This window comes from Dermochelys coriacea, chromosome 17 (assembly GCF_009764565.3).
Source record: "Dermochelys coriacea isolate rDerCor1 chromosome 17, rDerCor1.pri.v4, whole genome shotgun sequence".
Lineage (NCBI taxonomy): Eukaryota > Metazoa > Chordata > Testudines > Dermochelyidae > Dermochelys > Dermochelys coriacea.
This window is the reverse complement of record NC_050084.1, coordinates 6,170,073-6,196,797: the sequence shown is the minus strand read 5'-3', so window position 1 is coordinate 6,196,797 and position 26,725 is coordinate 6,170,073. Positions and strand designations below refer to the sequence as shown.

Here is a 26,725-nt window from a genome sequence, read left to right as displayed (position 1 = left end):
GGAACGAGCTGTAACAGTAACATCTGAACATGCTGACATATTGGCATTATGTAAGGCCTTGTAGGTTGGAAATTGCCTTTTCTCTTTTTGCTGTGTCCCCCAGGTATTCCTGAGGGTTCCGCATTCCATTGTCCTCCCATTAGTCCCCTGTTGTTGTTGTTGATCCAGCTGTAGAGGACTGAACAGGACTCCCATCAGTGCTGGCCCTTAATTTGCAGTGGAGTCACTGTTGAGCAACCCCCAAGATGCTCCACCTTTGTCATAGGGCTGCCAGTCCCTGCTGTCTCAAGGAAGAAGAATCTGGGAATGGGAAACTTGGGGCTTGCACATGTCACATCAAATAAATATAAATAGGGCACTTGCTTGGTCCAGAATCAACCTTTATATCCCACACTGGTAATCTTTGACCTGTTTGGAACCTCTCTGACTTTATACGTTGTTGCTGAATGAAGATGGAATTAAGTGGCGGTTTAAGATTGGCAGTTGACAGAAAGTGGTGATCTAAGCACCTGATCTGGGTTCCAATTCCAGCTCTTGTACTTATTCCTGTTGTTGCCTTGGGCACGTTACGTAACGTCCCTTTGGCTTAATTCCCTCCTCTGTAAGATAAGGATAACAATACCTCACAGGATTGTGGTGGAGATTAATCCTCTAACATTTTCAAAGTGCAGTAAAAATGGAAAATGCTCTAAAAATGTTTTATTTATTTTGGTCCATATTGATACCAGCTATAATGCACTTTGGAAGGGCATCCTCCATCTAAAGTGACGGGCCATCTTCACTCCCTGCCTGTGCATTTTACCCTTCTCAAAGGGTAGTGGATTTTGTAGGATGATACTTGCTGTGACAGTTAAAGCAATCTGGAGATGCTGGGTTAAGGTGACTAGTGACTGCAGTTCATGGGAGCTGGCTCTTATCCTTCAGCTAGACCTTATACGGGCATTAAATACCCATATAAATATTGGGCCAGATACTCCTGCATGGCTTCTTTGCACCACACCACTAGTGTAATGTGGCCTTAAAGTTGCTTTCAGTAGCCCAAGGAAGATCCATCACCATTTAAGAAGGAGCTCTACTGTTGTTCAGCTAACACAGGGGCTCATACCCCGCTCAATTGTCCTGCTGCCAGCAGAGCAGGGGAAAGGAGGAATGACCAGAGAAAATGGGGCACCCTTGTACTATACTAATCCCCAGCTATGTTTTCACTGCCCTGTGGCTGCCACAGCCTAGTGACATTTAGAATACTACTCAAGCTGCAGCCAGACCAAGGGAATGAAGAGGTGAGCTTCAAGCCTCTTTTGCACACACCTCCTTGTCCTGCATGCTTTCCAGCTCATGCACACTACAGGATCCAGCCTATTAGCTTTAGCAGGAGCTGCAAGAGCTCTGGATCCAGTACCTGGAAAGAGTGTAAAAAAAAAAAAAAGTCTTCTAATATTAGGAAACTTCCATTCTGGAAACTGGATTGCTTTGTTGTTATGGGTAGTTCCCCCAAAGAAGTTGGAATTCCCCTTCAGAAGCTGATGTCTGTTCTTCAGATATTTGTACGTGCACCCAGAGACTCTGGTGGCTGCAGATTATAAATCAAAAAATAAGAAAGAAACCTAGTGCTACATTTTCCTTTCAGTTTCACAAGTGCAACTCCACTAATTGCAACGAGCATCCGTTTCATTGGGGGTTAAACTGACATAACAAAGATGAAATTTAGGCCATAGTATTTAGCATATAGGAGGTTTATAAGGGTGAAAACAAAGGTGAACAATTTTCAAAGGGAAGCCATCACTAAATTAAAAGTCTTCTAAAAAGACCATTCTCTTCTTTTCCCCCCATGCACATACATGTTTCCTATGGATAATCTTTGTACAGTGTAAGATTATATACCACGCAAAAGCATGAATTGTAGGTATCCTAGTGTAGTAGTGGGTAACACCGGTGAGTTAAATACATATTAGCCCTCAACCGTGGTGTTGTTTGTTATTATGTACAGGACTCTGTCTAGTCAGTACCACATTTTCTTCTCACGAACTGGGATTCTAGACTCAAATCTGGCAAGTGTTGGTTTCATACAGAAGATAAAACTGATTCCTAAGGCTCTGAACACCTCTGTGCACCTCACCCCCACATTCCCACCCCATATCAACTCTTGAACACAGCTTGCCCCTTTCATGAGATCCACATTGTTGGATGGCCTTATAAAGTGTGCTGTCCTACTGTGTTGAGATGTGGAAGATCCACTTGCCCAGGGAATCAACCCACATCAGTAACATGGGGTAGTTTTTCTCAGACAGACTCTGGCAACCAGCCATTTGCCAAACAGCTGCGTATCACATTAAAGTGCTAGCAGCTATATACTGGTTAGGAAATAGAAAAAGATAAATTGATGGTATATCACCCCAGATCAAACAGAGAAGTGTCCTTGTTGGCTCCTAGTAAGTAGGATTATTTTAAACCCCACCCAAAAGATAGCCACATCTTGACAGTCTTTGGCTGAATTAGCAATTTGTCTCTTTTATAAAAACACACAAACGTTTAGCATGGCCCTTGCTTCTTAGAATTCCTGTCTGCCCAATCAGTCGGATGAAATGATAGCAAAGACATCTGCGCTGAGGAGCACCATAAATTTGCTTCCCTCTCCCATTAGTTTCTATATTGCTACTGACTCCAAATACAGTATTTATAGTGCTGCGTTGGACCCAAAATTATATAATTTATAATCCCCATCTCTAATTATCCTAAAAGTGACTTATTTTGACTTAAAGTGATGGCTGGGTTTAATCCTTTATTATGCTTCTTGAATACTTTGCAGACACAGTATTTAAAAAAATTTTAAAGACATTTACTAAACCACAAAATTTTATGTGAACTGTGACGTAAAAGAATAGAAACTACTAGCACTGAATTGAAACATGCTTTGTGCTTAGTTCTCAGTGTCTGGATGGACAGAAGAATAAATGGACAATGGAATGGACAGGGAGACATTATCAAGTGCTCAATTGGCTCTGACATGCTCTTAATGGCAAGAGATAAATAGATTCTTTTAATGCCTTAACAGTTAGGACATAGTTGGCATGTAGATTTGTATAGTAATCAGGATTGATACCTATAATAATGCACATGAAACACATGCTCATAATCCAAAGGTCCATTTTTTGCAGTAGATACTAACTAATTCTTTGTTTCTTACCTGCTCTATTATGCTGCTGTAACAATGTATTATTTTGTCTCAGGTTTGACATATGAATTTCACCCTAGGTAATTCTCCTCTCTCCCACCCTCCCACCCAAAAATTTACTATAATCAGTAAGTGCATTAATTTATGCAGGCTTCCCAAATGTACATTTCTTAAGCTTCCAGATCTTTTTGATCATCTCTAGACATAAAACAGGAATTTAGTCCACAATATGGGATGAGACTTGCAGTGTGGCTAAAAATAAGTATTCTGAAGTATAACCAAGGAAGAGTATTTCTGCTGTGCAGTATCACACTTCTGTGTGGTGTTAGAGCTAAATATGCTAAGTACCATAGGGGACAAATTCCACCCCCCTCCTCTGTGACTGTAGTGGGCCTCAGAAGCAAAGAACCCAGGGCAGTTTGATTTTGTGGAGAGCAAGATCTGGATGACACCACAAGACAAACATGCCCCATGCATCCAGTGGAACCCAGCTCTATAGGGGCTCCGTCCACTTCCCTGAGCAGCTGAGTTAAGGGATGTGAGGAGTATAGTGAGGCCAGTGGATCTGCCACTATGCCACTGGCCAGTCAATCTCATGGAGCAATGAGAACTACAGCAACTTCAGGTTTCAGAGTAGCAGCCGTGTTAGTCTGTATTTGCAAAAAGAAAAGGAGGACTTGTGGCACCTTAGAGACTAACAAATGTATTTGAGCGTAAGCTTTCGTGAGCTACCGCTCACTTCATCGGATGCAACTTCAGGGCAGCAGTAGTGGCTATGGTTGGCTCTGCTGCACCTTTGCAGCAAAGGGGACAGCGGGGAATTGCAACTCAGCCCCCCTGGGTGGACTTGGGGGGAGGTTTAACCCATAGGCTGTGTTGCCTCTGCCCTATTGACTTCATCATGTCTTTGCAGCGTAAGAATAATTCTCAGCAATTATGCAGGCTCACTATTATTTCTGTTAGGCATATAGATAATGCAGTGATGGATACTTTCAACAGATTTAATTCATTAAGAAGTCTAGAAGGGAGAAACTTGTCTGCAAAGAATAAGTCACCAATCACCTGTAAACCCCCCCACACACAAACCACATAAATGTATTTCACACTGTTTGGGATATTTTCTTAGCATAGGGTAAGGGAATCTGCCTTCAGTCGGTTTTACATTGATAGACTTGATGCTGGCACAACCATCAAATGCCCCCATCAAATGCAATACTATGAGCATAATGCCACTGAAGTCAATGGGACTTCATAAGTGTAGAATCTGACTCACTCTCCTCAGATGATTCTAAGTTCATATTAGTGTGCTCTTCTGCTAAATCTTCCCCTTTACTGTTTGTATCTCAGCCTCAGGGTTATATTGCTGGCTCAAATCTACTTTATTTGCAAATAATACCTTCGGTTGCTATATATTTGTAAGATTTCTTTGTAAGAATGTGTGCCTTCTTACTGATCATAAAATATAAAGCCTTGCATTAGGTCAGTTTGCATCCTAAATCATAAGCAAAATAATAGTCTGTTTCTCTAAATTAATTTGGATCATGTGTCAGGAGCAGAGACGGGTTCAAGCTAAAATCCTGTATTCAGACCCTGCAGAAAGATCCCCAATTTTTGCATTTTGGGCCCACCTCTAGCTATGAGTTTTGCCCCCAGTGAACTTTTATCATTGCCATTATCATGGTCAATAAAACCAACAAGATTTGTATAGAGCAGTAAGAATAGAATTTAAAGGGAAATATTTTAAACCAATTCTAAACCAGTTCTAATGTGAAGTTTCCATAAAATGCCAAGGTAAATTTTTTACCTTAACAGACCGCTGCAAAAATGCTGGTAGTCTATTTAACTATCAACTTTGGAAGTTTAGGAACAGAAAAGGTCAAAAAGTCAAAGTTCCTCTGAGCCAATGGCTCAGCAGGCTGACGTGGTTGAGGCAGAGCGGTTTCATAGCCAATGGGACACAGGAGTGATGTGGCCAGCATCACATCAGCCCGCCTCGGACTGCTTTAACCCAATGGATCAGGTACCCTTTTTGCAGTTGGGTGAACTGAAGGTGACCTTTCAGTGTGAGATTGAGCAAAATTCAAATCCATGAACTTGAAGATTGGTATGAGAAAATTTTAGGAAAGCTCAGAATCTGAACTCGCATCTAGAACCAAATGTTGCATCTGGTTACCATAATGTTATCCTGGGTTGAACCAAAATCCCAGACCTGAACACCTTCGAGCTTTGGGAGGGGAAGTTTTTGAAATCCTTATTAATTTTGTGGTTTGCGCCTATCTCTGAAGTTCATGAAAAGAAATAAAGGGCACAATGCGTGCATGTATTGACTTCAAAAAGATGTTCATCTGCCTAAAATTGAGGAGCGAATGAATCTCATTCCCACTGATTGTTGAATTCTGCCAATGCTGAACAACGTCTATGTAGAACAAATGGGTAAGATCACAAGCTCTGTGTGTGGAGACTCAAAGATGAGTGGACACCTATCTTTGGATGTTTAGTCCAAGGAACGGTGTTAGCCACACACAGTGATTGTCAGAGCTTGAATTGTAATTAGTTAAAAGAGACAATGTCCCTTCCTTCCTCTTCTTTCCTTTCCTTCTTCCTTTATTTTAACTAAGGGAATTTTGTTCCTTCTCTTCTCTGTAACTCTTTTCTCAGTTCCAACCTTGAACTGGGTGGCGGACAAAAATTCGACATAATTGATTTGCCGTCTGAAGGGCATTTTAGGCAGACATCTGCACAGATTCAATGCAAAGGCAGCTTGAGCAGCAAACACACAGACACATAAAATGACATTTCTACTAAAAGGGGGCTTTGAATGTGTGGGGCATATCCCAGGCTCTGAGGCCAAATTCTCCCCTTGGATAACTCCAAGAGCTCCAAACAATGTCTGTGTCACACGATTCATCTGAATAAAGTCTCAATATTTTTTCAATATATAGGAGTCTTTCAGAGGTACATTTTTCAAAGCACAGCATAGGAGAAGCTTACATTTGCAGTCAATATTACATGAACAGATTCTCATTCAATTATCTCTCACACACTGTACGACAATGTAAGTTCTTCCAGGTACATTATGAGCACGGTTCAGAGATATAAATGTGTATCTCTCATCAGTCGTGACAGCCATCCCACACCAGTTCCTCAGCCAGTGAAAATTGGTGCATCTTCCCACAAATCAATGGAGCTGCGCTGATTTACACCAAATGAGGATTTGGCACTGCATGCCAAATTTCTTGCATGCTACACTGAAAATGTATCCAGACATGTGGTGGTTAATGTCGTCTGATAGCTTTTAAATTCCACCCTGTAATGGGTGTGATTTAACTTTATGAAATTTCTTCAGTATAATTGTAGTCATTGCCCTCCAAGTAGTTTTCTTCTGTGTAGTGTCTGTGTAGTCTTATCTCCATTCTAGCACACCCTGTGTCTGCTTTCAAGAGCTTTGTCTCGTCATGTGCCACATATGTATGCCTGTCTTAGCTGGTAAACTATATACATCCTGCTAAATACATTAGATACCCTAAAATGGGGTTCCCTTTCTCTTGTCCCTGGACAACTTCAGGTTGCACACAAGTGTGCATTTTATGTGTCCATATACTTTCCCTTAACAAACAACTCATACACGCAATAGGGCCAACAAATGCATTTTTAACAATAACTATTACCAAATCCTTGGAATGTTGACTGTTAGCCATTTTTAAATCTGCACTGTGGGGAACAGCAAAGCTCTCCAGCCACATGCTGCCAAATCAGTCATTTCCCCTTTAAAGCTTCTGTTAGCTGCAAAGGGCTTGAAAAAGAGCAACTGTATCTTTCACTGAAGTTTCTTTTGGGTCATACATTATTTAGGGGCATTTTGAATGGAGACGATGATGCCGATACTAAAAATATTTTCAGTGTGAATTTAGGTTCATTGCCATTTGTAGAAGAAGCTGCAAGTCTCGTGATGTTTCTAAAAGGGGTGTGCGTACCAATAGACAAATCTGACTTTCTACCATTTGATAAGCTGGTCAATTGCATTTATTTTATAATCAAATGTTGTTTTGGGAAAATCCTTTTTATTTTTTATTATTATTTAAAAACAAATTAAAGAAATATTTTATTTTTGATACAGACACAGCCGTTGAAGTAGCAGTAAAAAACATCTCCACAGAGAGGCACATGGCTTTGAAATGTTTTGGTATGTAACATAACTGCATTGTTATCAGGTCTTAACTTTTGCACAGAGAATATTTCTTGTTGTTTTAAAAGCAAAACCTCTGTCAGCTTTGAAAAGGTTTTTGGAAATGTCCAGTACTCACATAAGATGGTAACAAAGAGTAAAAAAAAATATTAAATGTTTTCATTCATTTAACAAGCAACATTGTTTTATCTCTCTTCTTAACCAAACAAGAGTTTCTTTGATTTTTTTTTTACGTCAAATTTAGGATTCTGCTGTTCAGAGCGGAGAGGTCACAAGGCCCTAATGCGTTTAGCATTGACTGCCCTCTCTTGTAGTGCGTCTATTAGTCAGTAATTTGATTTGTACCTATTCATTTGCAATCCCTGCAGGAGCTCTGAGCTGGCCCCAAGTATAATTGGTGCTGTCTCTATTTTTACATCATTAGATTAGCCCCGACTCCTGGCCACTTGTTGTCTGCGCTTGTCTGTCCATTTATACAACCTAATGTAACACAAAATTCATTACTGATCACATTACTTTCAACTCTGAAGCCAGCCTTGTGATAAACATTTTGTTAACCCTTTCTTGCCAGTGTGCTGGTTTAGAGGACAAATGCACTTTCTCTAGGCAGGAAAATCAATATAATAATAAAACAAAGTGGAATCACATTTCTAGATTTGTCATTCCTCTAGGAGAAAGAAATGGAAAAAATGTAAGAGGTGATTAAATGATCACTGTATCCATGCATCACCCGCTAGCATATGTGAAATAAGCCCGGTGGCATCCTTGCTGTCATAATATGAAGAAGTGGCACGCTATAGGGCCAGCACTTAATTTGAAACTTAATTTCTTACTCATTGTTCTCCAAGTGTTTTAGGTCTTCTGTGCAGACTATAATCAAGTTATGACATTATTAGAACTGGACATTTTCCTTCCATTGCTTAGTCTCAGAGCAGTTAGCAGGAAAACAATTGACTTTCTCCTTAGAGATTTGTTGTTGTTGTTGTTCAAATGATTAAGTAGATTAATTCTCTTACCACAATACATTGGTGTTCCATATGAAATTCTGAACAATCCTTCTTTTTAGTGTGGCTTCGTTCATGTTTGTCTGTCCTATACACTCTTATCCTTTTAAAGCAGTAGCCTTTTGGATCACTGCGGCTTTTGCCATTGATTTCAATGGGAATGGGAGTAGGCCATTGGAGGAAGTTGTTTGGGCCTGACCCTTCAAGGAGCTGAGCATCCTTTTGGCTTCTATTCTTGGGGGCGCTCAGTACCTTGCAGTGTCAACCCCTCAGGATAACATTTGCTACTTAATAAAATAAATGTCGGTACCCGCAAAATCGATTGATTTTAACAAGTTTCTAAAGTCATTTTGTAATTGCATTGCGTGGTTTGAAACAGTGTCCATTTGGCTTTTTTACATGTTTATTCCTTTATTAAATCTTCCTTTTAAAAGATAAAGACAAAGCTCTAGAGAGTCTACGATAGGGAACAATCCTGCACTGGCCAGGGGGTAGAAGACTGGGTAGCCTAGTAAGACTCCTCCATCTCTAACTCCTGTAATTCTGAGGTTCTTTTTAGTGGCGCTTGCAGATATGTATATGTAGGCTGCAGCTTGGGGTCTGAGTATTTCTGGGTAAGGGTAAATGGCTCCCACCATCCAGCATTTGAGACAGATTGATGTTTTACAGATGCTTTGTGAGCCAAATCCTGCTCTGACTGGTGGTATGGTAGCAGAGCGAGGATGAAGGCATGTGCACAGATCCGGCAGGCCAGGGCTGCATTCCATAAGATGGGTGCATGTGTACTTTGCAGGTTTCAACATCCTGTGCATCCACCATCTGCTGGCTAGCACTTGCTGCTGCTAGCATCACGGTCCAGTGCACCAGGTGTCAGAAGAGCTGGGTTCCAATTTCAGATGTGCTACAGACTTGCTTTGTGACTTTGGGCAAACAGCTGTGCCTCAGTGTCCCCATCTGCAGAATGGGGATAATAATACCTACTTAGTAAAGTCCTTTGAGAACAATGGATGAAATGTGCTACATAAGTGCTATAGGACTGATTCACCACTCCAGTTTTATGCCAGTGTAAATACACAGAACTCATTACATTAGCATAAAACTGGAATCCAGCAGTGAGGAATCAGGCTGAAAGTATTCCTTGGTATTAACAATAACCCGCTTGGGGACAGGAGGCACAGGCTAGTGTGCTATCTTAGCACAGGCCTGTGCTTTATGGAGGGATCCTGCCCTCTTGCTTGAACAGTGTAAAGAGGATCCCAGAGCCCTCTCACCTACCTCCTGAGACACCAGCTCAAGATATTTGAGCCTAAAAGGGCAAATCCCTTGCACGGATTCTCGAAGTCCCCAGAGCAGCAGGACTGAATGTGGTTCTGCTGCATAGGGGTCAGGTCACAAAGAGGCCACACCAGGAGACTGTACATCCCCTCTGAGCTGCAGAGCACTGCTTCAGACTTAAGGGGAGGGTGATATTAGCAAGTGAGTCCAGATCACGCCAATCCCCTGGCCAAAGCCCTTGCATAGTGAGTGTGTAGCAGGCCACCATTGTTGTTATAGTCTGGCTGGTAGGAGAGGAAGGATGGTCCAGCAGTTAGGGTGGTACCTGCACCTCAGTTCCCTGCTCCACCTTGGGCAAGTCGTTTAGTCCCTCTGGGTATGTCTACCTTGCAATTAAACACCTGTGGCTGGCCCATGTCAGCTGACTCAGGCTCGCGGGTCTTGGGCTGAGGGGCTGTTAAATTGCAGTGTAGATTTTCGGGCTCAGGCTTGACGCCGAGCTCTGGAACCCTCCCCCTACTCACGGGGTCCCAGAGCCTCACCTCCAGCCCAGCCCCAAAGTCTCCACCACAGTTAAACAGCCCCTTAGCCAGAGTCCCGCAAGCCTGAGTCATCTGACATGGGCCACCTGCAGTTTTTAATTGCAGTGTAGACATGCCCTCTGCGCCTCAACTCCCCATCTGCAAACTGGGTATAATAGCCCTGCTCTTCTTCACAGGGTGTTATGGGGATAAATATGTTAAAGATTGTGAGGCATAAATGGGGAGAAGTCCAATAAGTATTTTAGATAGATGGGTGGATACTGAAGTAGTGGTTGTAGAATGGGAGGCAGGGACTGGCCAAATTCCTGGTTAGTGAGGGGAAAGGATTCCATCTTCAGGCATCTATCTATCTATCTATTTAATCATCTCAGTGTTTTATACTGTTGCCCATCGCCATAGTATCTGAGCACCTTCCATTAACGTAGATTCCCAGCACACGTTTTATTCATGCTTTGAAAATCAGTCCCTTTGCTTAATTTGAAACAATGTGCTAGCAGTAGCTAAATCCCCATTCTGGCCTCTGTGTAGCATCTATGCCAGCCTCTGGTCATTAATGTACTGTTCTCTGTAACGTGAAAGGAAAAGACCCAAAGTTATTGAAAAGCCCTCATAAAGTATGCATTGTGCTCATTAGGGGAAACAGGAGAGAAGGAAATAGAAGGGAAACCATTTAAGCAATGCATTGTTAAGCAGGAGAACTTTTAAATGAACACTTATTAGAAAGATACAATAAAGTATGAGTCACATTAAACAACAAAATACACATTAACACGGCAAAATCCTTGTCAATAAATGGAAGGTCAAAGACCAAAACAGTTAAAATGCACCAGTCTGGGCCAGCCTCTTGGCCCTGTGGTTTTTGTTTCACACAGCCACAGAGGCTCATATTCCACTGCTGCATCCAGTCTCTTGCTCCTCAGACCTGCAGCTACCGGGACTGTTGTGGAATCAATAATATCAGTTCCTGAGATAACGGAAGTACTGCACATTTAGAAACAGCATTGATGGGCAGCTCTAAAGTGCCATCTGAGCCTCCTGAACCAAAGGAGGGCAGCATCAGTCTGTGGCATGGAGTGAAATAACAGGACATTCCATAGAAGACACCACTTTCCATTCATAGGTGCACAGACCCTTTACTACTACGGTTTCATAGAGTTTGCTGCCTGACTTTTAATTAGGACGCCGGTCATTTCCCTAATATGTTTCTCGAAAAGGCTATCAGATAAATAATAACCTGAACTTTCTGAAAATCTGGACTTGCTATCCAAGCCTGGCATTTAACCATAGTATCTAAGGAACCTCATGGTCTTGGGCCCACAGCCCCACTCTGATGACCCGTATTTTTTCACCCCACCCCTGGCACACTGGCTCAGCAGGCATAGCTAGCAGTGATACTGTAATTGTAGCAGTTCGAGGGGAACTAATCAGGAGGAGAGTGGGAAGTGACAAGGGAAGTAAGGAAGGATCGACCAAATGAGGACAGAGACAACAGGGAGGAAAGAAGAAAGTGATTCATCTTAACGGAAGGCCTTATTGTAGATCAGCTGATTCAGCCGTTGCCTATTACTTCAGCTACTTCCTAATGCTTGGAATTGTCGTTTCTAGCGGCAACACTTCTGTCTGTAACCAGTAGGAGGTAATGTCTCTAAGTCAAATCCTGGGAGATGCTAAGCTCCCCTGGAAGTCAGAGTGTTGCAGTCATGGTATGGAAATATTATCCTTCCCTCCATTCCTACCCTCTGCCATGTATAATAAATAAAACAATAGACTTTTATTCATTAACATTTATGGGGAAATGTTAATATTAAACTGTAAGTGAAAAGCCATATCTTATTGAATTCTTCTGCTCTGTTATTGAGAGTCTAATTACATTTTGCATTTAAATAAAAACCAGATGACTTTCAGGACACTCAGGCGGGCATTCTGTAAGTGAGAATTTATCTTGCAATCTAGGTAAACAATGTCTCATCATTTAACAGTTATTATAAATAATGGGGTTTTAAGCACTTTGCTGGGAGTTCATATTGGCTCCTCACAGGTTGCAGTAAGAGAGAGAGAGTTCAGTGACATCTTGCAGGCATCCGGTCAGAAGAGATTATATCCTGATCTCTCTTCTCATGTTGTAGCATTTTTCATCCTACTCTGTTTATAGTTGCTAAATGTTCTATGCTACTATCCTTAGACAAAAATAATGCAGATATAATTTTGCAGGCATTATTCTTTGCAAATGGAAAAATCTGCCAAGCCAAAGTGACACTTGGCCAAAAATAGAATTTGTTTAGGTCTATAACATAATTCCATACAGGTGTTTTAGAGGGACTCATCAAATGAAATATTCTTTTTAAAAGTTGGTTAGCTCAGAGATCTTCAAGTTTTTTGCCAAGGGTTAAAGGAGCACCAGGATAAAATAGATCTGTTTTTTAAAATAATCTTGACCTTTTTTGCTAGCACCTCCTTAAATTACACCAAATTCCATGATGATACAAGGAATAGATTAGAGAGAGATTAAAACCTTTTAACAAAATTTAAAACCTAAATGACTTCCCCCCCCCATTTCTGCTCTTTATTTCCTTTTTATACTTCATCTTAAACAATGAAAATAGACAAGTCTGTTTTTCTTTTGTGGCTAGCCAACTCTTAATGTTTCACTTTATGGTTCTCATACATTAGCAGGATTTTGATTCATCAACATTCAGTTACCAGTGGTACTTTTTCCTCATAAATTGCAAAATCTTCCGCATTACCATATCACTTTTCATATTGTGTCCCCCAATAGAGAGGGAATTGGTTTTCCCCTGCTGATAGAACTAGGTAGGACAGTGGAGGGACATTTTAAAACAATCACTCACAGCTGTTAGATAAGGAGAGTAGGGGTGAAATCATGCCCCTTTGAAGTCAATGGGAGTTTTGCCATTTACCTCAGTGAGGACAAGATTTCATCCTATGGGCCTGATCCAAAGCCCTTTGAATTTAATGAAAAGACTCCTATTGACTTCAGTGGGCTTTGTATGAGGCCTAGGTTTGTATCCAGGCATCTCTACCAATATTAATCCTAATTGGTGCTTTCTTGTCAGTGCTGCTTTATAGGCTAACCAGTAAGGAGAGTAATACTACAGCAATTTCAGTTCTGGGAAATTTAGAGAAGGCTCCCTCAGCATTCATAGTTCAGTGTGTGAGATGTCCCAAAACCTCTTAATCAAAGGCATATGATTTCCAGCAAATATAGTAGCCAGGTGAATCTAACACAGCATCTAGAATTGGCTAGACTGGCTATTTTAGAACATCTACGGAAATTCTATTAATGCCATTGGCACAGGCAGCATTTGGAAACACATGCTTGTTAGAAATGTCTCTTTCCACCAAGGACGTTGTTTGTAGTATTTTGCCCCACGTGAGTCCTTCTCCTCCAAGCACTCCCATAGTAAATGGTTTATTGGCATTTCCATTGTTCAATAAGCATTTTCAAGATCTGCCCAATAGTTGAACTTTGACTGTTACATTTAAGACTATACTGTGGTCTTTAAAGGGCCCGCTGGGGTTGGACACTGGACCTACAGCCGTTCGTCAGTGTTTTGTCTGGAAAAACTCCAGGAAGAATGCGCCCAGGGGGCCACTAAAGGAGAGAACACAGAATTAGCAACTGCTCCCACCCATTGCAAGGATGTGTTCTCCCTCACCTCGGCCCACATGCTCCAGCGTGGCATATGGTGTGGGGAGGGGTATGAAAAGACTTCAATGGGAGCTATAAAAGCAGAGCACATTACAGAACTCTAGTCCAGAGGAGACTAAAATGTGGGTGACTTCTTTAGAGAGAGAGATAATGGCAGCCTGCTAGTCAGCATGAGATAATGGAAAGCCGCTGAGCCCTCATACCTACCTCAGAATCCAGATGTGGCCTTCTCCCATGTGCTGAACAGGAAGTCCCACAGAGTCTCTCCCTGAAATGCTCCTTATTCCCCCAGTGCTGTCCCAAATCAGACCACAAAACACACCCCACAGCCTCCCCTTTCCACTGCCAGAATACCTTGTGCATGCCTTAGCCTGGTGAGGGAGATCTTCCCATAGAGTCCCCTGTTCACGGAGAAGAATTCCCCAGTCTTGCATTAACTCTTCTAGACTTCACGCAAGAGCTACGTGCTTGTTCAGTCTGCAGTACATTCACACATTTGGCAACATTTTAAAATGTGGAACTTAAAAAAAAAAAAAAAAAAGCCTAATGTTTTAAAACCAATGATTTTTAAATGATTTAATGATTTTTAAAATAAGATTTTCTAATTAAAATGGATCCTTATTTTAAGCAGTTGATAGCTGCTCTCTGCTTTCATGAGAGCAAATACGAATATGCTACACTGATGCATCTAAGTTAACTGAGGGCCAAATTGTGCCTTCACATGTAGTTTCCATCAGAACGCCTGTGCACATGTATTTCCAAGGTCAGTTTGGTAGTATACGGGTAAGACATTCTGCAACAAATAAGAAAAAGATAGGGCCTGATTTTGGTTTTAAAAGAGTCTTGAGCCCTCTTTTAGTTAGTATCTAAAAATAACTGAATCCACAGGGTGCATGTTTGCTTTGGCAGGCACAATCAAACAGTTAAACTAATTAAATAGTTTATTGTGGGTGCAATTATTTGTGGGCCAGCAAAAATTAAAGGGCATTTCTGAAAATCAGGCCAAGGTTGAAAAACTCATCTGCTTAAAGCAATGCCATCAACTTTAATGTGTAAAAACTGACTAATTTGAAAAATGGTGAGATCCTGGTGGAGTAGGCAGCACAGGTGTTCACCCCTCTTCTGCCATCCTGCCCCCCCCCCAACCTCAATGACAAGGGAAGCAGTGGGGGCAAAAGATCTATCTGGTTTTAAGATTCTACTCGATAAGTTTATGAAGGAGATGGTATGATGGGATAATGGGATTTTGGTAAGTAATTGATCTTTAAATATTCAGGGTAAATAGGCCAAATCCCCTGAGATGGGATATTAGATGGATGGGATCTGAGTTACTATAGAAAATTCTTTCCTGGGTATCTGGCTGGTGAATCTTGCCCATATGCTCAGGGTTTAGCTGATCGCCATATTTGGGGTCGGGAAGGAATTTTCCTCCAGGGCAGATTGGAGAGGTCCTGGAGGTTTTTCACCTTCCTCTGTAGCATGGGACATGGTTGACTTGAGGGAGGCTTCTCTGCTCCTTGAAGTCTTTGAACCATGATTTAAGGACTTCAATAGCTCAGACATGGGTGAGGTTTTTCATAGGAGTGGGTGGGTGAGATTCTGTGGCCTGCGCTGTGCAGGAGGTCGGACTAGATGATCAGAATGGTCCCTTCTGACCTTAGTATCTATGAATCTATGAATGACTCATCTTCACTTTCTAGCAATGGGGAAACTTGTTTGGACAAAATATTCATACGCTCCACCTTTCCAGCCCTCTCTGTCTCTGGGCCCCTCTTTAGAACCAGTCTCAAACAGAGTCCCATTTGAGGTGTTCGTTAAATATTTAGATACACATTTGGGGTTTTCTGACCCTCCAGTTCCTGGGTGGGACTGGAACGAGGGTGGTGGACATACAATAAAAAAAAAGCCTCTTTTCATGAGATTTCTATCTTCATTTTTTAGATACAAGAGGCTCAGATAGTTTAAATAAGCATCTGGGACCAGATCCTCAGCTGGTGTGAATTGTTTTGACTCCATTGACTTTAAGAACTATTCTGAGTCTCGCCAGATTATCATCTGGCCTCCAAACTTTTGTCTGCTTCTCCAAAGCCACACTCTGAATAATTTGAGCTTTCACCATCAGGGCATCAGGAGAAGGGCACAGAGTCCTTCTGTAGCTCTCCTTACAAAAGGGTCACTGTGTCATAGGTTCTTAGAATCTATACCAGGATAATTTTGGTCTGCAGTACTCCAAAATGAATTGCAGCGATGAGGGACTCAACTGTACTGTTTTTGGCAGAAGTATACACTTTTACATACCCCTCCTCCCACACACACACACACACACAGGGAGAGAAACAAAACTGTAACAGCACAAAATAAGTCCATTTCCTGAGTTATTCAGTACCTTCTTTTTCTAAATTAGGATAGTTAGGGGATCCAATCAGAATGAGGGGTGAAGCAAGTTTTAGACATGAAAGAAATTGTGATGGTTTTGAGGTTTAGGCATGTCTGAAATCTCTTGTTTAGCGTATCAGTGAAATGATGCCCAGACTGTGAGGTAATCACCATATTTATTATGTTGACATTCAGGAAGCTTTTCCATGATCAGATTGTTCCCTAGGACAGTTGAGTTGGGGATGGAAAAGCAGGCAGTGCTCATCTTCTTGAGCTGCTGTGATCAGATGAAAAAAAGATGTGCCGTAGTATTGCTGGGGGACATAGGGTCCCAGTCTCACAAGGGGCTGAATACTTTCAGCTCCTGTTGACATTAGTGGGAATTGAGGGTGCCCTGCGCTTTTCAGGATTATACTGAATAGACATGCTTTGGGCCTCAATGCTTTGACAAAGCCCTGGCTGGGATGATTTAGTTGGGGATTGGTCCTGCTTTGAGCAGGGGGTTGGACTAAATGACCTCCTAAGGTCCCATCCAACCTGATATTCTATGAGTCTGTGATTGAAGAAGTAGGGGTAAGCCTGTATATTTCCTCCAAGACTTTTGGGCAGGACCAGGCAACCTGGAGCTCTGTTTCCAGCAAAGCGGAACAAAATTTAACAACAAGGAGTTGTTAAGGGTTGTGAACCATACAAAATAACATTTGAATTTGAATTTCCTTGGCAGAGGGGTCTCTAATGAGCAATCAGAGGAACTCCCACAACCCTAGGAACAAGAGACCAGAACCAGAGCTTTTAATATAGTGTTTTCTCTATACATGCTTTTGGTCTCAAATATACAGATGGGCTGCTTGTGTAATTGAAGATAAAAGATAATTCTGCTTAAATACATGAAAAACATATATGCACACTGGCTTGCAGCAGGAAAACATATATTAAATATGAGAAGGTACATTGTAGATCTCAAGATTTGAAAGCGAATGAAACCAGTTGGGAGACTGAAGAGTAAACTTTTAGTAGCAACATATTGTGACTTTGAAGTTCAGGGTTGTTTTTTTCCCTCCTCTTAAATCAAAACAATTACATCTGCTTCTTCATTTACGGGGGGTGGGGGAAGAACACACACTTTTGGAAATCTTGCATGAACAGTTAGTACATTTCACACTGTGTACTTCGGCTACAGAAATCTGTTTTCTATAACTTTTAGATTGTTCTTTTAGCTTTTGAAACTTCACATACTAGCTAAAATGAGCAACTTGTCTTTTGAAAGTGCCATTTAAGTAGCAAAACATCTTAAACCTCTTTATAAAAATATACAGCTGTATGAAACTTGAGATTATTTTTTAAAGCATTACAGTCATCGTGAAAGTGCCTATCATGAAGAATATTGTCTCCCTAAATGCTTAGATCCTTTATCTGGTGCACTTTTAACCTTCCATAAAATGTTCAGAGTTGAGCCTGGCTGTATGCCAAAGATTTGGGTATCTTACTGTTTATGTACCTAGTTGTTGGGAGTGTTTGGGGTTTTTCTTTTTAAAGAAAACACAACAAGCTCAATATTTTTTGAAGACAAAATGCTTTAAAGGTGCACACATGAAAATGTTTTATTCTTGGCTCAACATCTCTTCTTGCTTGAAGTCAGTCCAGACATTTATGTAAATTCAGATGCCCTCTTAATTTTTGTAAGTGTTATTCATTTGGCATTTTAGCATTGAAATAATGCACTACAGAGTAATTGCACAATCTCGGTTGACTTTTGATGTTTAAAAGACTCTGTCTTCAGCCCTTGGGGTACGTGTTATCTTCGATATCTCCTCCTCCAAGTTGTTAGACCCTACCACCCTTTTTTCCTGACATGCCAGCTTTCATCTCCAGTGCGTTACATTGTAGAGAATTCTATGTGGATTCAGCCTTAGAGTTTTTGTAAGATAATTTGACTGTCATGAATATTTTGCATAGGCCACTGATTTCCAATTTCATAGGCAGTGTTTGCATGTCTTTTCTACTCTGAAACTGTAATGTGGGCCCTTCTCTTGGGTCTCAGCATCTTTCCTGTTGGAATGGTGTGAAATAAATTCAATACAGTGATTGATTTTCAGTATTAAAATATCATATCTCTGCATTTCCTCTTTTCAAAGTTGTCTAAGGTCTGTTTACTCAAACAGCTAATAAAAAAAATTGCTACAATTCTTAGTGCTTCTGGGAGTTTCAAATTTGTCACAACCCATTGGAGCTTCTTTAAATCAGAAATTAACAGTCAGACTATGGTTCTGCTGCTCCCAAAGCACAGCCCCTACAACTTGAGCTCACGGAGAATCTTCGTTAGCTTTGATCAGACCTCTGACACACATCTAAGCAATTCTTATTCTGTCCAACAGAGGGCAGTCGTGCACCTATATGCTACCCAATTCATTGCGGTGGAGAAAAATTTTAACACCTGAGAAGGACACCACGTTTAACTATGATCAAACTTTATAATCTGAAGGGAAACATACTTCCATTTGCTTAATTGCTGATAAATTTAAGACAAGTAGCTCTTTTTATGAATGGGTCTGAAAAAATGGTGTGCCCCCAACTGGCTGTGTAGCAGCTGTATGAACACGAAAATGAGACAAGATTTCCAGATAGAGGAGACATACATGCCATTAAAAACAGCAATGTAGAGCTGGCGACGTGAGCAACTGGAGGAGCTCGCTTCCCAAGTGTGTACCTTGTGTCTTGGATAGGATCCTACGTGGGGCTGCGACGCGTCTATTTTTAGCACACTAGCTCAGTCAGAGCTAGTGCCAGTATGTTTCATTGAGATGGAAATTGCACCTCCAGCTTGAGGTGTAGACATCCCCTTCAAGTATATATCCCTGTAAATGAAAGCAGACTTTGGGCTTTGGAGCTTCATGAAAGTTCTCGTATGTGAACATATCCTGTTCAGTTGAGTAACTGTAGCAACATTACAATAAAAATGCTTTACTAATCCTTGTGTTAGGAAGAATCATGTAGTTCATAAACATCTGCAAAAGCAGATCCTCAAGACTTCCGCTGTGTTAGTATACGTTGCCTTTTACCCTTCATTGTACATGGGACCCTTTTGGAATCTTCATAATTACTATTTATTATTTGTAATAAACATTGCTTAGAATTCAGATATTGGAGACTGTTTGTGGCAGACACTGTACAAACACGCATTAAAACAGTCCCTGCCCCCAAAGATAATACAATCTAGGTTAATAACAAGAAGATATAGAGCATTCCTACTGTCTAATCCTTGGATATTCTAAGCAAGAGGACATATACAGTGCCCTGATTCTGAATAATGTAGCTGCAGGGGGGACTGTTTGCTTTTCTTCAAAACAAAAGAAACTTGCTTTGATTGTTAAATGAAGTTCTAATTTTTGCTTCTGAACTGTTCTTCCAAAAGTTGCTCATGTCCCCAGTGAAGTGTCATCTAACCCGGCCTTTTTAAAGGGAGACATCTTATTTCTCTTGTTCTATGTTATGATCAAATACCAGTTCTGCATCCTAGTTTCACAAAAAGGCAGAGAGTAGATTCTAAGCACTTCCAATTTAAATTTGGATTGTAAAGGACCCTGTGAAATAATCCCAGTGAATGACAGAAATGGAACTCAGAGCTTCAAACATGAGTTGCTAATATGCCATACCACTTCCTTGATTCCTAGCTGTTCATGGAGTAATTCCTAATGAATCTTCAGATGTCTGATAGACTTTCCAATGTGCACTATTTCTTGCACTTCCTTCCCTTCCCCCACAACTCAAACCCTTGCTGGAGACCTTGTTCCTTTAAAAATGCTGTCTGTATAATTCAAAAATGTTCAGCCCAGAAAAAGAAAAAGGGAACTTGACATTAGTTGAGCTTGAAAGGTTTGGTGCTGTGAAAAGTGACTGACGTGTGAAAAGAGGCTACAATTAGTTCTTTCCCCAAGCACTCTTCCATTCAGTCCAGGGTCACTCCTTCAGCAAGCTGAGGGCTTGAGTGTAATGTGTTGTGACAGTTTGAGTTGATGAAGAATAATTCTAGTATTCAGAGTTGCTGCTGCTTCCCCACTACCCTGACACATCAGGCTGGCTGTCATTGTATCATTTATCCAGGCTGCATCTCTGCCATGCTGTACAGGAGTTTGTGCCATTCTCAGTAGGTAGAGTAAAGGGTCAGCTCTTCCAGCAAATGATTTTTGAGGATATTTTGAAACTGTGCTTAACAGACTGCTGTAGGGGAAGTCAAACAGAGAGAAAGGAAAAACCATTAGAAGAAATAATGCACTAGAGATGAGATTTTTGAGTAGACATAAAGGAGATAGCATGGCTTCAAGTGGACCACTACAGAGAGAGCACAAATAAGAAAGGCAGCATAATTTATGAGTGTTCCTGGCAAAAGAGGGCTATATAGATTTTCTTTAGGCATTGAATTAATGTGCCATATAAAATGGCTTCACATTTAGGGTTGGCAGGGCTTTATACCTTTCTAGATTTGCCATAGTCCTTTGATAGTTCCTGAAGCTTTTTTGAATTGAATGTACAGCAGCCTGGCTTGGACTGGTGCCTGGTGTAACTTGTTCTGCTCTGACACATACCTGAAGATCACAAGCTTTGAGATAGCGCCATTCCTCCCGCCCCCATCGTTGGCACAAAGATTAATAAAAGCAGAAGATTATTTTTGCAGTACGCTGAGACTGCAAGGTAGGATGAGGCTTGGTATTTGAAAACTGAAGGCAAATATTAACAGAAATAAGTATTTCCTACCAATTTCTGGCAATTAGCTCACTAATGCAACAGAATACAGCATGTGCTGTGTGCACTGAAGGAAATATATCACTGATGCTGTTTTCAGCCTTTGGTAGGGATGAAAACAGGACAGCATGGGGAGGGAGTTATGGAACACAGAAAGCCATGCATTTGAGTTCCTATTGCTCTGTTAATCAGGTTTAGATTGCAGTAGTACCTGAAATGTGCTCCACACTTACCAAGCACAGAGGAAAGCGTGCCTCCCGTCTAAACCTGGCTCACCCCCTGCAGCTGTCATTCAGCCTCAATGGGCTCAGTGGTCATCCTCTCCCTACACATTCCAGAGCTCTTATTACAGGTCCCCAGTTCACCCCAACTCTATGATTCAGCAGAGCAACAAAGTGACAACAGGAGTGGTAGGATGATTGTCTGATGAAAAAAATCTGGGACCTAGAGAAGGCCACAAGAAAATCATTATTATTAGAGTTACGTGCCTCTCTGGGGCACCCATCACTGTGCTGTTACCTTTGTGTATATGTGTACATGCACAGAGACAGCTACTTGGTGAGTGCCTGCACCCCCTGGCAGGGTGGGGCCTCAATCTAGGTGGCCTGTATAGAAATGAGGGTGGGGAGTTCATTTTGTTTACACGTGGGATAGAGGCCAAGATTTTCAAAAGTGACTTGTGCCCAATGTGAAACGCCTTAAGGGGGCCTGATTTCCAGGAAGTGCTGGGCCCCCACCCTTGCGAAATCAGGCCCCCTTAAGGTGTCTTCCTAAACTATTTGTCACTTTTGAAAAGCGTGGCCAGAGTAAAAGCAGAAAGAAGCCTCTTCTATCAAAACAAATAACCAGGCTTTGTACCATATACTCTGGGGATGGAGGAATAGATACACAGGACGGTGAGAGGTTGAGGGATGTATTCATCTGTGTGCAGTGCTTTACGAGTATATGAGCACGAGTCCTTTCCTAGGAACTTATAATCTGTTCCAAACAACCACTGATAAAATGAGTACCTTCGCGGTGGGCATCCAGAGTTTACACATCATCCCACTGTATGAGTGAGTCGTTGCCAAATCTGGTAAAATACCTGCTATTTCAATGTGTCGGTTGTTCTTCAGGTCCAAATCTTGCTGTCAGCATTTTGGGTGAACCTCCTCTGCCAGGCTTAGAATGGGTGCAGTAGTATCAGTCTAAGGAGTGGTGTGTATTTTCTGATAGTGTTAACTGAGCATGAGGAAATATGTTAGGGTTCTTCTCTGAAAAGTACAGTGAAACAAGTATTGCAAGCTAGTCACCTCCCTACTCTAGCCACTAGAAACGTGGCTCCCTGCAGCATTTCCCCTCCTGCCTCTTTGGTCCTGGAGACTTTTTTCAGGAGAAACGAATTCTCTCACTCCTTCTGTACTGGGAGATATTGGTCCTTGTTCTGATCTGTTCTACACTAGCATGCCTCCATTGATTTAAGAGGAGCATAATCCTGGTTTGCACCAGCAATAGATGAGAATCAGTCCCCCAGCCTCCCAAGGCCACGGAGCCACATTGACACAAATCTGCACATTAGCAGGTAGAGAATAATTGTTGATAGTTTTGTCTTTCTTCCCTTATTTTTTGAGCCCCATGTTTCCTTTGACATTCTTTGGCAGATGTGCAGCATTAGAGATAAGTTTTTTGTTGTTTCTCTCCTCAACAAAGTTCAACTCGCATGTGCTCTGAAGCCCTCTATTTTTCTGTGATTCCCATTTCCTCTGCTGGTGGCTGTTACAGTGAGCATCAAAAGTGAGAAGAGGGTTTCTCTGAGCTCTCCTGAACTGGCTTCCTCCTCATCTCTTCAGCAGATGTTTCTGCCTTTTTTTTTTTTTAAAGGCCAATCAGAACTTTGTGAGTCATTTCCTCTAGGGATGCAGGCAGGTTTTAGTATTTATGTTTCCAGTATTAGTGTTTATTTGTATTTGTGTTTATCTTTCACAGGCTTTTTAATGCCTCAGGGAGCCATTTATGGTGCCAAAGTAATGCAAGTGCTGGTCTTCTCACAGTATTTCATTTCCTTGATGGTGGAAATGCTATGAGAAGAGCAGGTCTTGCGTTATTTTGACGCCATAAATAACTCCTAGAGGCCCCCTTTTCCTTCGCCTCTCCATTTTGCAGACCCTGAAGACTCAACCCTGGTTTTCTTGCCTCAGCAGAAGAAAACTGCAGTTATCGCAAATAGCCAGCAAATCTATAAATTGGAATGTGTTTTATGTGAGACACGATTTGTTGGCTAGTGTACAGGCCCATTAAAGTGCATCATAAGAAGTTGTTTTACTGCTATATTTAAGGAAGTTAATACATCTTGGCAGTATATACCTGTGGAAATGTAGATGAAATAACCTGCAGACAACCTAGGGCCAAGTCCATTCCTGGCATAACACACGATTGAAGCCAACAGAATTACACCAGGGACAGATCTATCTTCCAGTATTTGAGCAACGCTAAACTTGTGACCTCCCACAGCCAACATAAGCAAGGACGTTCTAAGCTAAGACTCCCATTCTGCCTTTCACTCACTTCCTTCTGCAGGTGGACGTTGGCTTTGGTTTTGAGTGAACTTAGCCCTCTACTTATCCATAGAACAGGTATAGCCCAGGCAGCAGCTGTGCGAGCTTCCTTACAGCCATGCCAATGACCTGGAGGGTTCACCTCTGGAGTTGAGAAGGTACTAGAATAATAATATGTTGCACTTCCATAGCGCTGCGCAGTCAAGGATCTCAGAGTGCTTTTCAAAGTTGGGTTTGTAGAATTATCCCTTTTTATAGACAAGGAAGCAGACATGGCAAGATTAAGGGCTTGTCTACACTTAAAACACTGCAGCTGTGCAACAGCACCGCTGTAGCACTTCAGTGAAGACATGACCTACACTGTCCGGAGAAGCTCTCCTGTTTGCAAATGTGCTCCACCTCCCTGAGAGGCAGTAGCTAGGTCGACCCATTGACCTAGAGCTGTGTGCACCGAGGGTTAGGTTGGCTTTGGGGTGTGGATGTTTCACACCTCTAAGTGATGTAATTATACCAGCCTAACTTCCTAGTGCAGAGTAGGTCTGAGACTTGCCCAGGGTCACAGAGGAAGGCAGTGGCTGAGTAAGGAATAGAACAGGGGTCTCCTGACTCCCAGTCCACTAATAGTCCTCTTTCTTCAGCATTTAGGGTTACACCCATTCAGTCCTTCATCTGCCTGCTGAAATTGCCAGCTAGATCCACATGTGAAAGTGGGTGTTTTTATGTGAGCATCTGCAGTATGATTACCAGATATACTTCACATGAGCCATATGATATTAAAGACTTTTGGGTACTGCCAATCTGGGCTAGATTTGAATTCGCAACCTAGCAAAAAGACTCATTATCCCTTAAGCCATACATGCCCCCAGCATAATGTCACTTTTGAGGTCCATGCATATTTTAGATGTGTGCTGCACCTCCTCCACCCCCACTATATAAACGGAATAGTTAAGAACAGAACTTTTAAGAGGGAGATTTTCATAGGTACAAAAATATCCAGTTTCCATCTGTGCCTTTGGAAATCTCCCCCAAATTCACTGGCTTTGCTTGGTTTATGTCACAAACTTAATATTATTTAAAGGAGCTTTTTGTTTCAGTTCCTTTATATTCTTTTAAAACAGTAAATTTTTAAAAGATGGAAAAGGGAACAAGTAGGAAGCAAAATCTCCACCATTTAACATTTTCCCCTGTTTTAATCATGATCATATTATAATTTTTGAGAGTGTAAAACAGTATTGGACTAGGAATCTTATATTTTCTTTAAAATATGTATCATTTAAAAATCTGTCTGTCCTTTGATAAATTAAGTCCCATGCGAATGCCTAGTTTCAAGGGTTTCAATTGGCAGAGATTTTTTTTCCCTCTGAACTGTACATACATGAAAGAAAAAAGTGGTTTAAACTGGAAATGCTGAAACGTGTTTAAATAGATACCTCTTAAGAATTGTTTGACAGTCATTCAAAGGTGGATTTTTGTGTGCTCATGAGGGTTGATAGTACTCTCCTGGGAAGCTTAGGTGGTTATCTTACCAAATTTTAATTTCGTCTCTAGCACACATGAACATTGCTTTGTTACTGCAGGGTTCTTAAGAAATGCTGCTGGAATTGATTTAAGGAAAACAATATTGAAAAAGCTGCTCTGAGAAAGATAGACGTATTGAAAGGCTTACGCGGACTGTGTAATGATGTATAGGAGAAAGAAAGATGGCCAAATGTTGGGTGGAAGCTTGGCCCCATTCAGATCAATGGCAAAACTCCCATTGACTTCAGTGTAACCAGGATTTCACCCTTGGACATTTTCCTTTTAGCCATCAAGGGTACTGCTACTGTAAAGGTTATTACTTCTGTAACCATACAATACAAATAAATGATTTGTCTATTAACTATAATGTAGCCTTTCTATGAGCCTGCATCTCTTGACATACACAAGCCCCAAAAGGTCATGGAAACTGGTTCTATCAAGTCTTTTCAGAAAATAGACTGGCCATCTGGCCCCTTCCCCTCCCTACAGCTGGTTGGTGTGAAACAGCTTGCTTACAGGATATTAGCACTTTTTACTCCACTACGCCCTATCTTGAGCCTGTCCCCTGTTTTCTACCCCAAAAGCTGGAGGACAGTCTTCAAGACAGTGGGTCATTCTGTTGTCCCTGGCAGAGCTTCAGAATGGAGCTTACGTTGACTTTGGACCACACATCCTTTTGCCTAGGGAGGTTCTGGAATCTCCACCATTAGAGGTTCTTAAGAACAGATTAGACCAATACCTGTCAGGAATGGTCTAGTTATTACATAGTCCTGCCTTGAGTGCAGGGATTGGACTAGATGACCTCCCGAGGTCCCTTCCAGTCCTACGCTTCTATGATTCTGTCCCCTTTAAAATGCTTCCTTATCTGATTGACATTCAGGAATGTAATGACCATGCTGACTTTGTCCATTGATGTAATAGCCATGAGCCTGACTGCCATATTTACAATGGGGTTGGTCTCTGGTGACCATGAAATGCCTAAACCCACGTTGTATAGCTGCTCTGAGGGGCAGAATAGGAAACAGCCTCCCCAGGTGCATGCAGGGGTAGAGAGCCTGGGTTCTTCTTCGTGGTGCTTTATAATGTAGCACTTGGGATTTCAGCAATGGCACCTTACATATCAAAGTATGTTGCACCTCCGTCTTGCTGTGTAACTGGCTCCAGAACAAGTGTACACATAATGCTGAAACGTTTGAGTGAACTCAGATTAATCTGTAGGGCGGAATTTGCATCAGTGGGACTGGGGACATACACTCACAAAGATGCAGAGCATGTCCCCTGATCCCCAGACTGCTCCTCGGTGGAGCACAGAACAGAACGTCTGTAGGCTTTAGGCCTCTTTGGTCCCTGTGTTCTGGATGGATCCCCAAAGGGAATCCATCTATGAAACCAAAAAGACTTCCCCCTCTGCACAGGGGAAGGGCCAGAAATACAAGGGGATCAGCTAAATCCAGGAGACAACAAATGAAAATACAGGAAAGTAGGATAGGTCAGAGGTTTAAAATCAGGGCTTCAAGGGGGACACAGAGCAAAGAACCCCAGACAGTGCCCACTGCTCCTCAAACGAGTCCATGGAGCCGCACAGAGGAACTCTGCCAGGAGAGACGCACAGGCTTTAGGGTGAAAACTTCCACCCAAGACCTGTTGGTTTTTGATGTGTGCCTACATGCAGCCAGAACTTGGTTCTTTGTTTCTACTTTAACCTTTA

General features: G+C 41.7%; 1 protein-coding gene across 6 annotated transcripts in view; it reads left to right on the top strand.

Annotated features, from left to right (window-relative positions):
- Positions 1 to 26,725, top strand: part of BCAS3 (BCAS3 microtubule associated cell migration factor) — a 492,153-nt gene that overhangs the window by 461,504 nt on the left and 3,924 nt on the right. For 3 of the 6 annotated variants that reach the window (XR_006276226.1, XM_038375366.2, XM_038375368.2), the window contains one exon: positions 7,290 to 7,355. The exons of the other annotated variants lie outside the window; for them this stretch is intronic. Coding sequence is in view for 2 of the 3 variants with exons in the window: in XM_038375366.2 (XP_038231294.1) it covers positions 7,290 to 7,355 (66 nt within the window). In the remaining variant the exon portion in view is untranslated. The remainder of the gene's footprint in view (positions 1 to 7,289; positions 7,356 to 26,725) is intronic. 6 annotated transcript variants of the gene reach the window in all.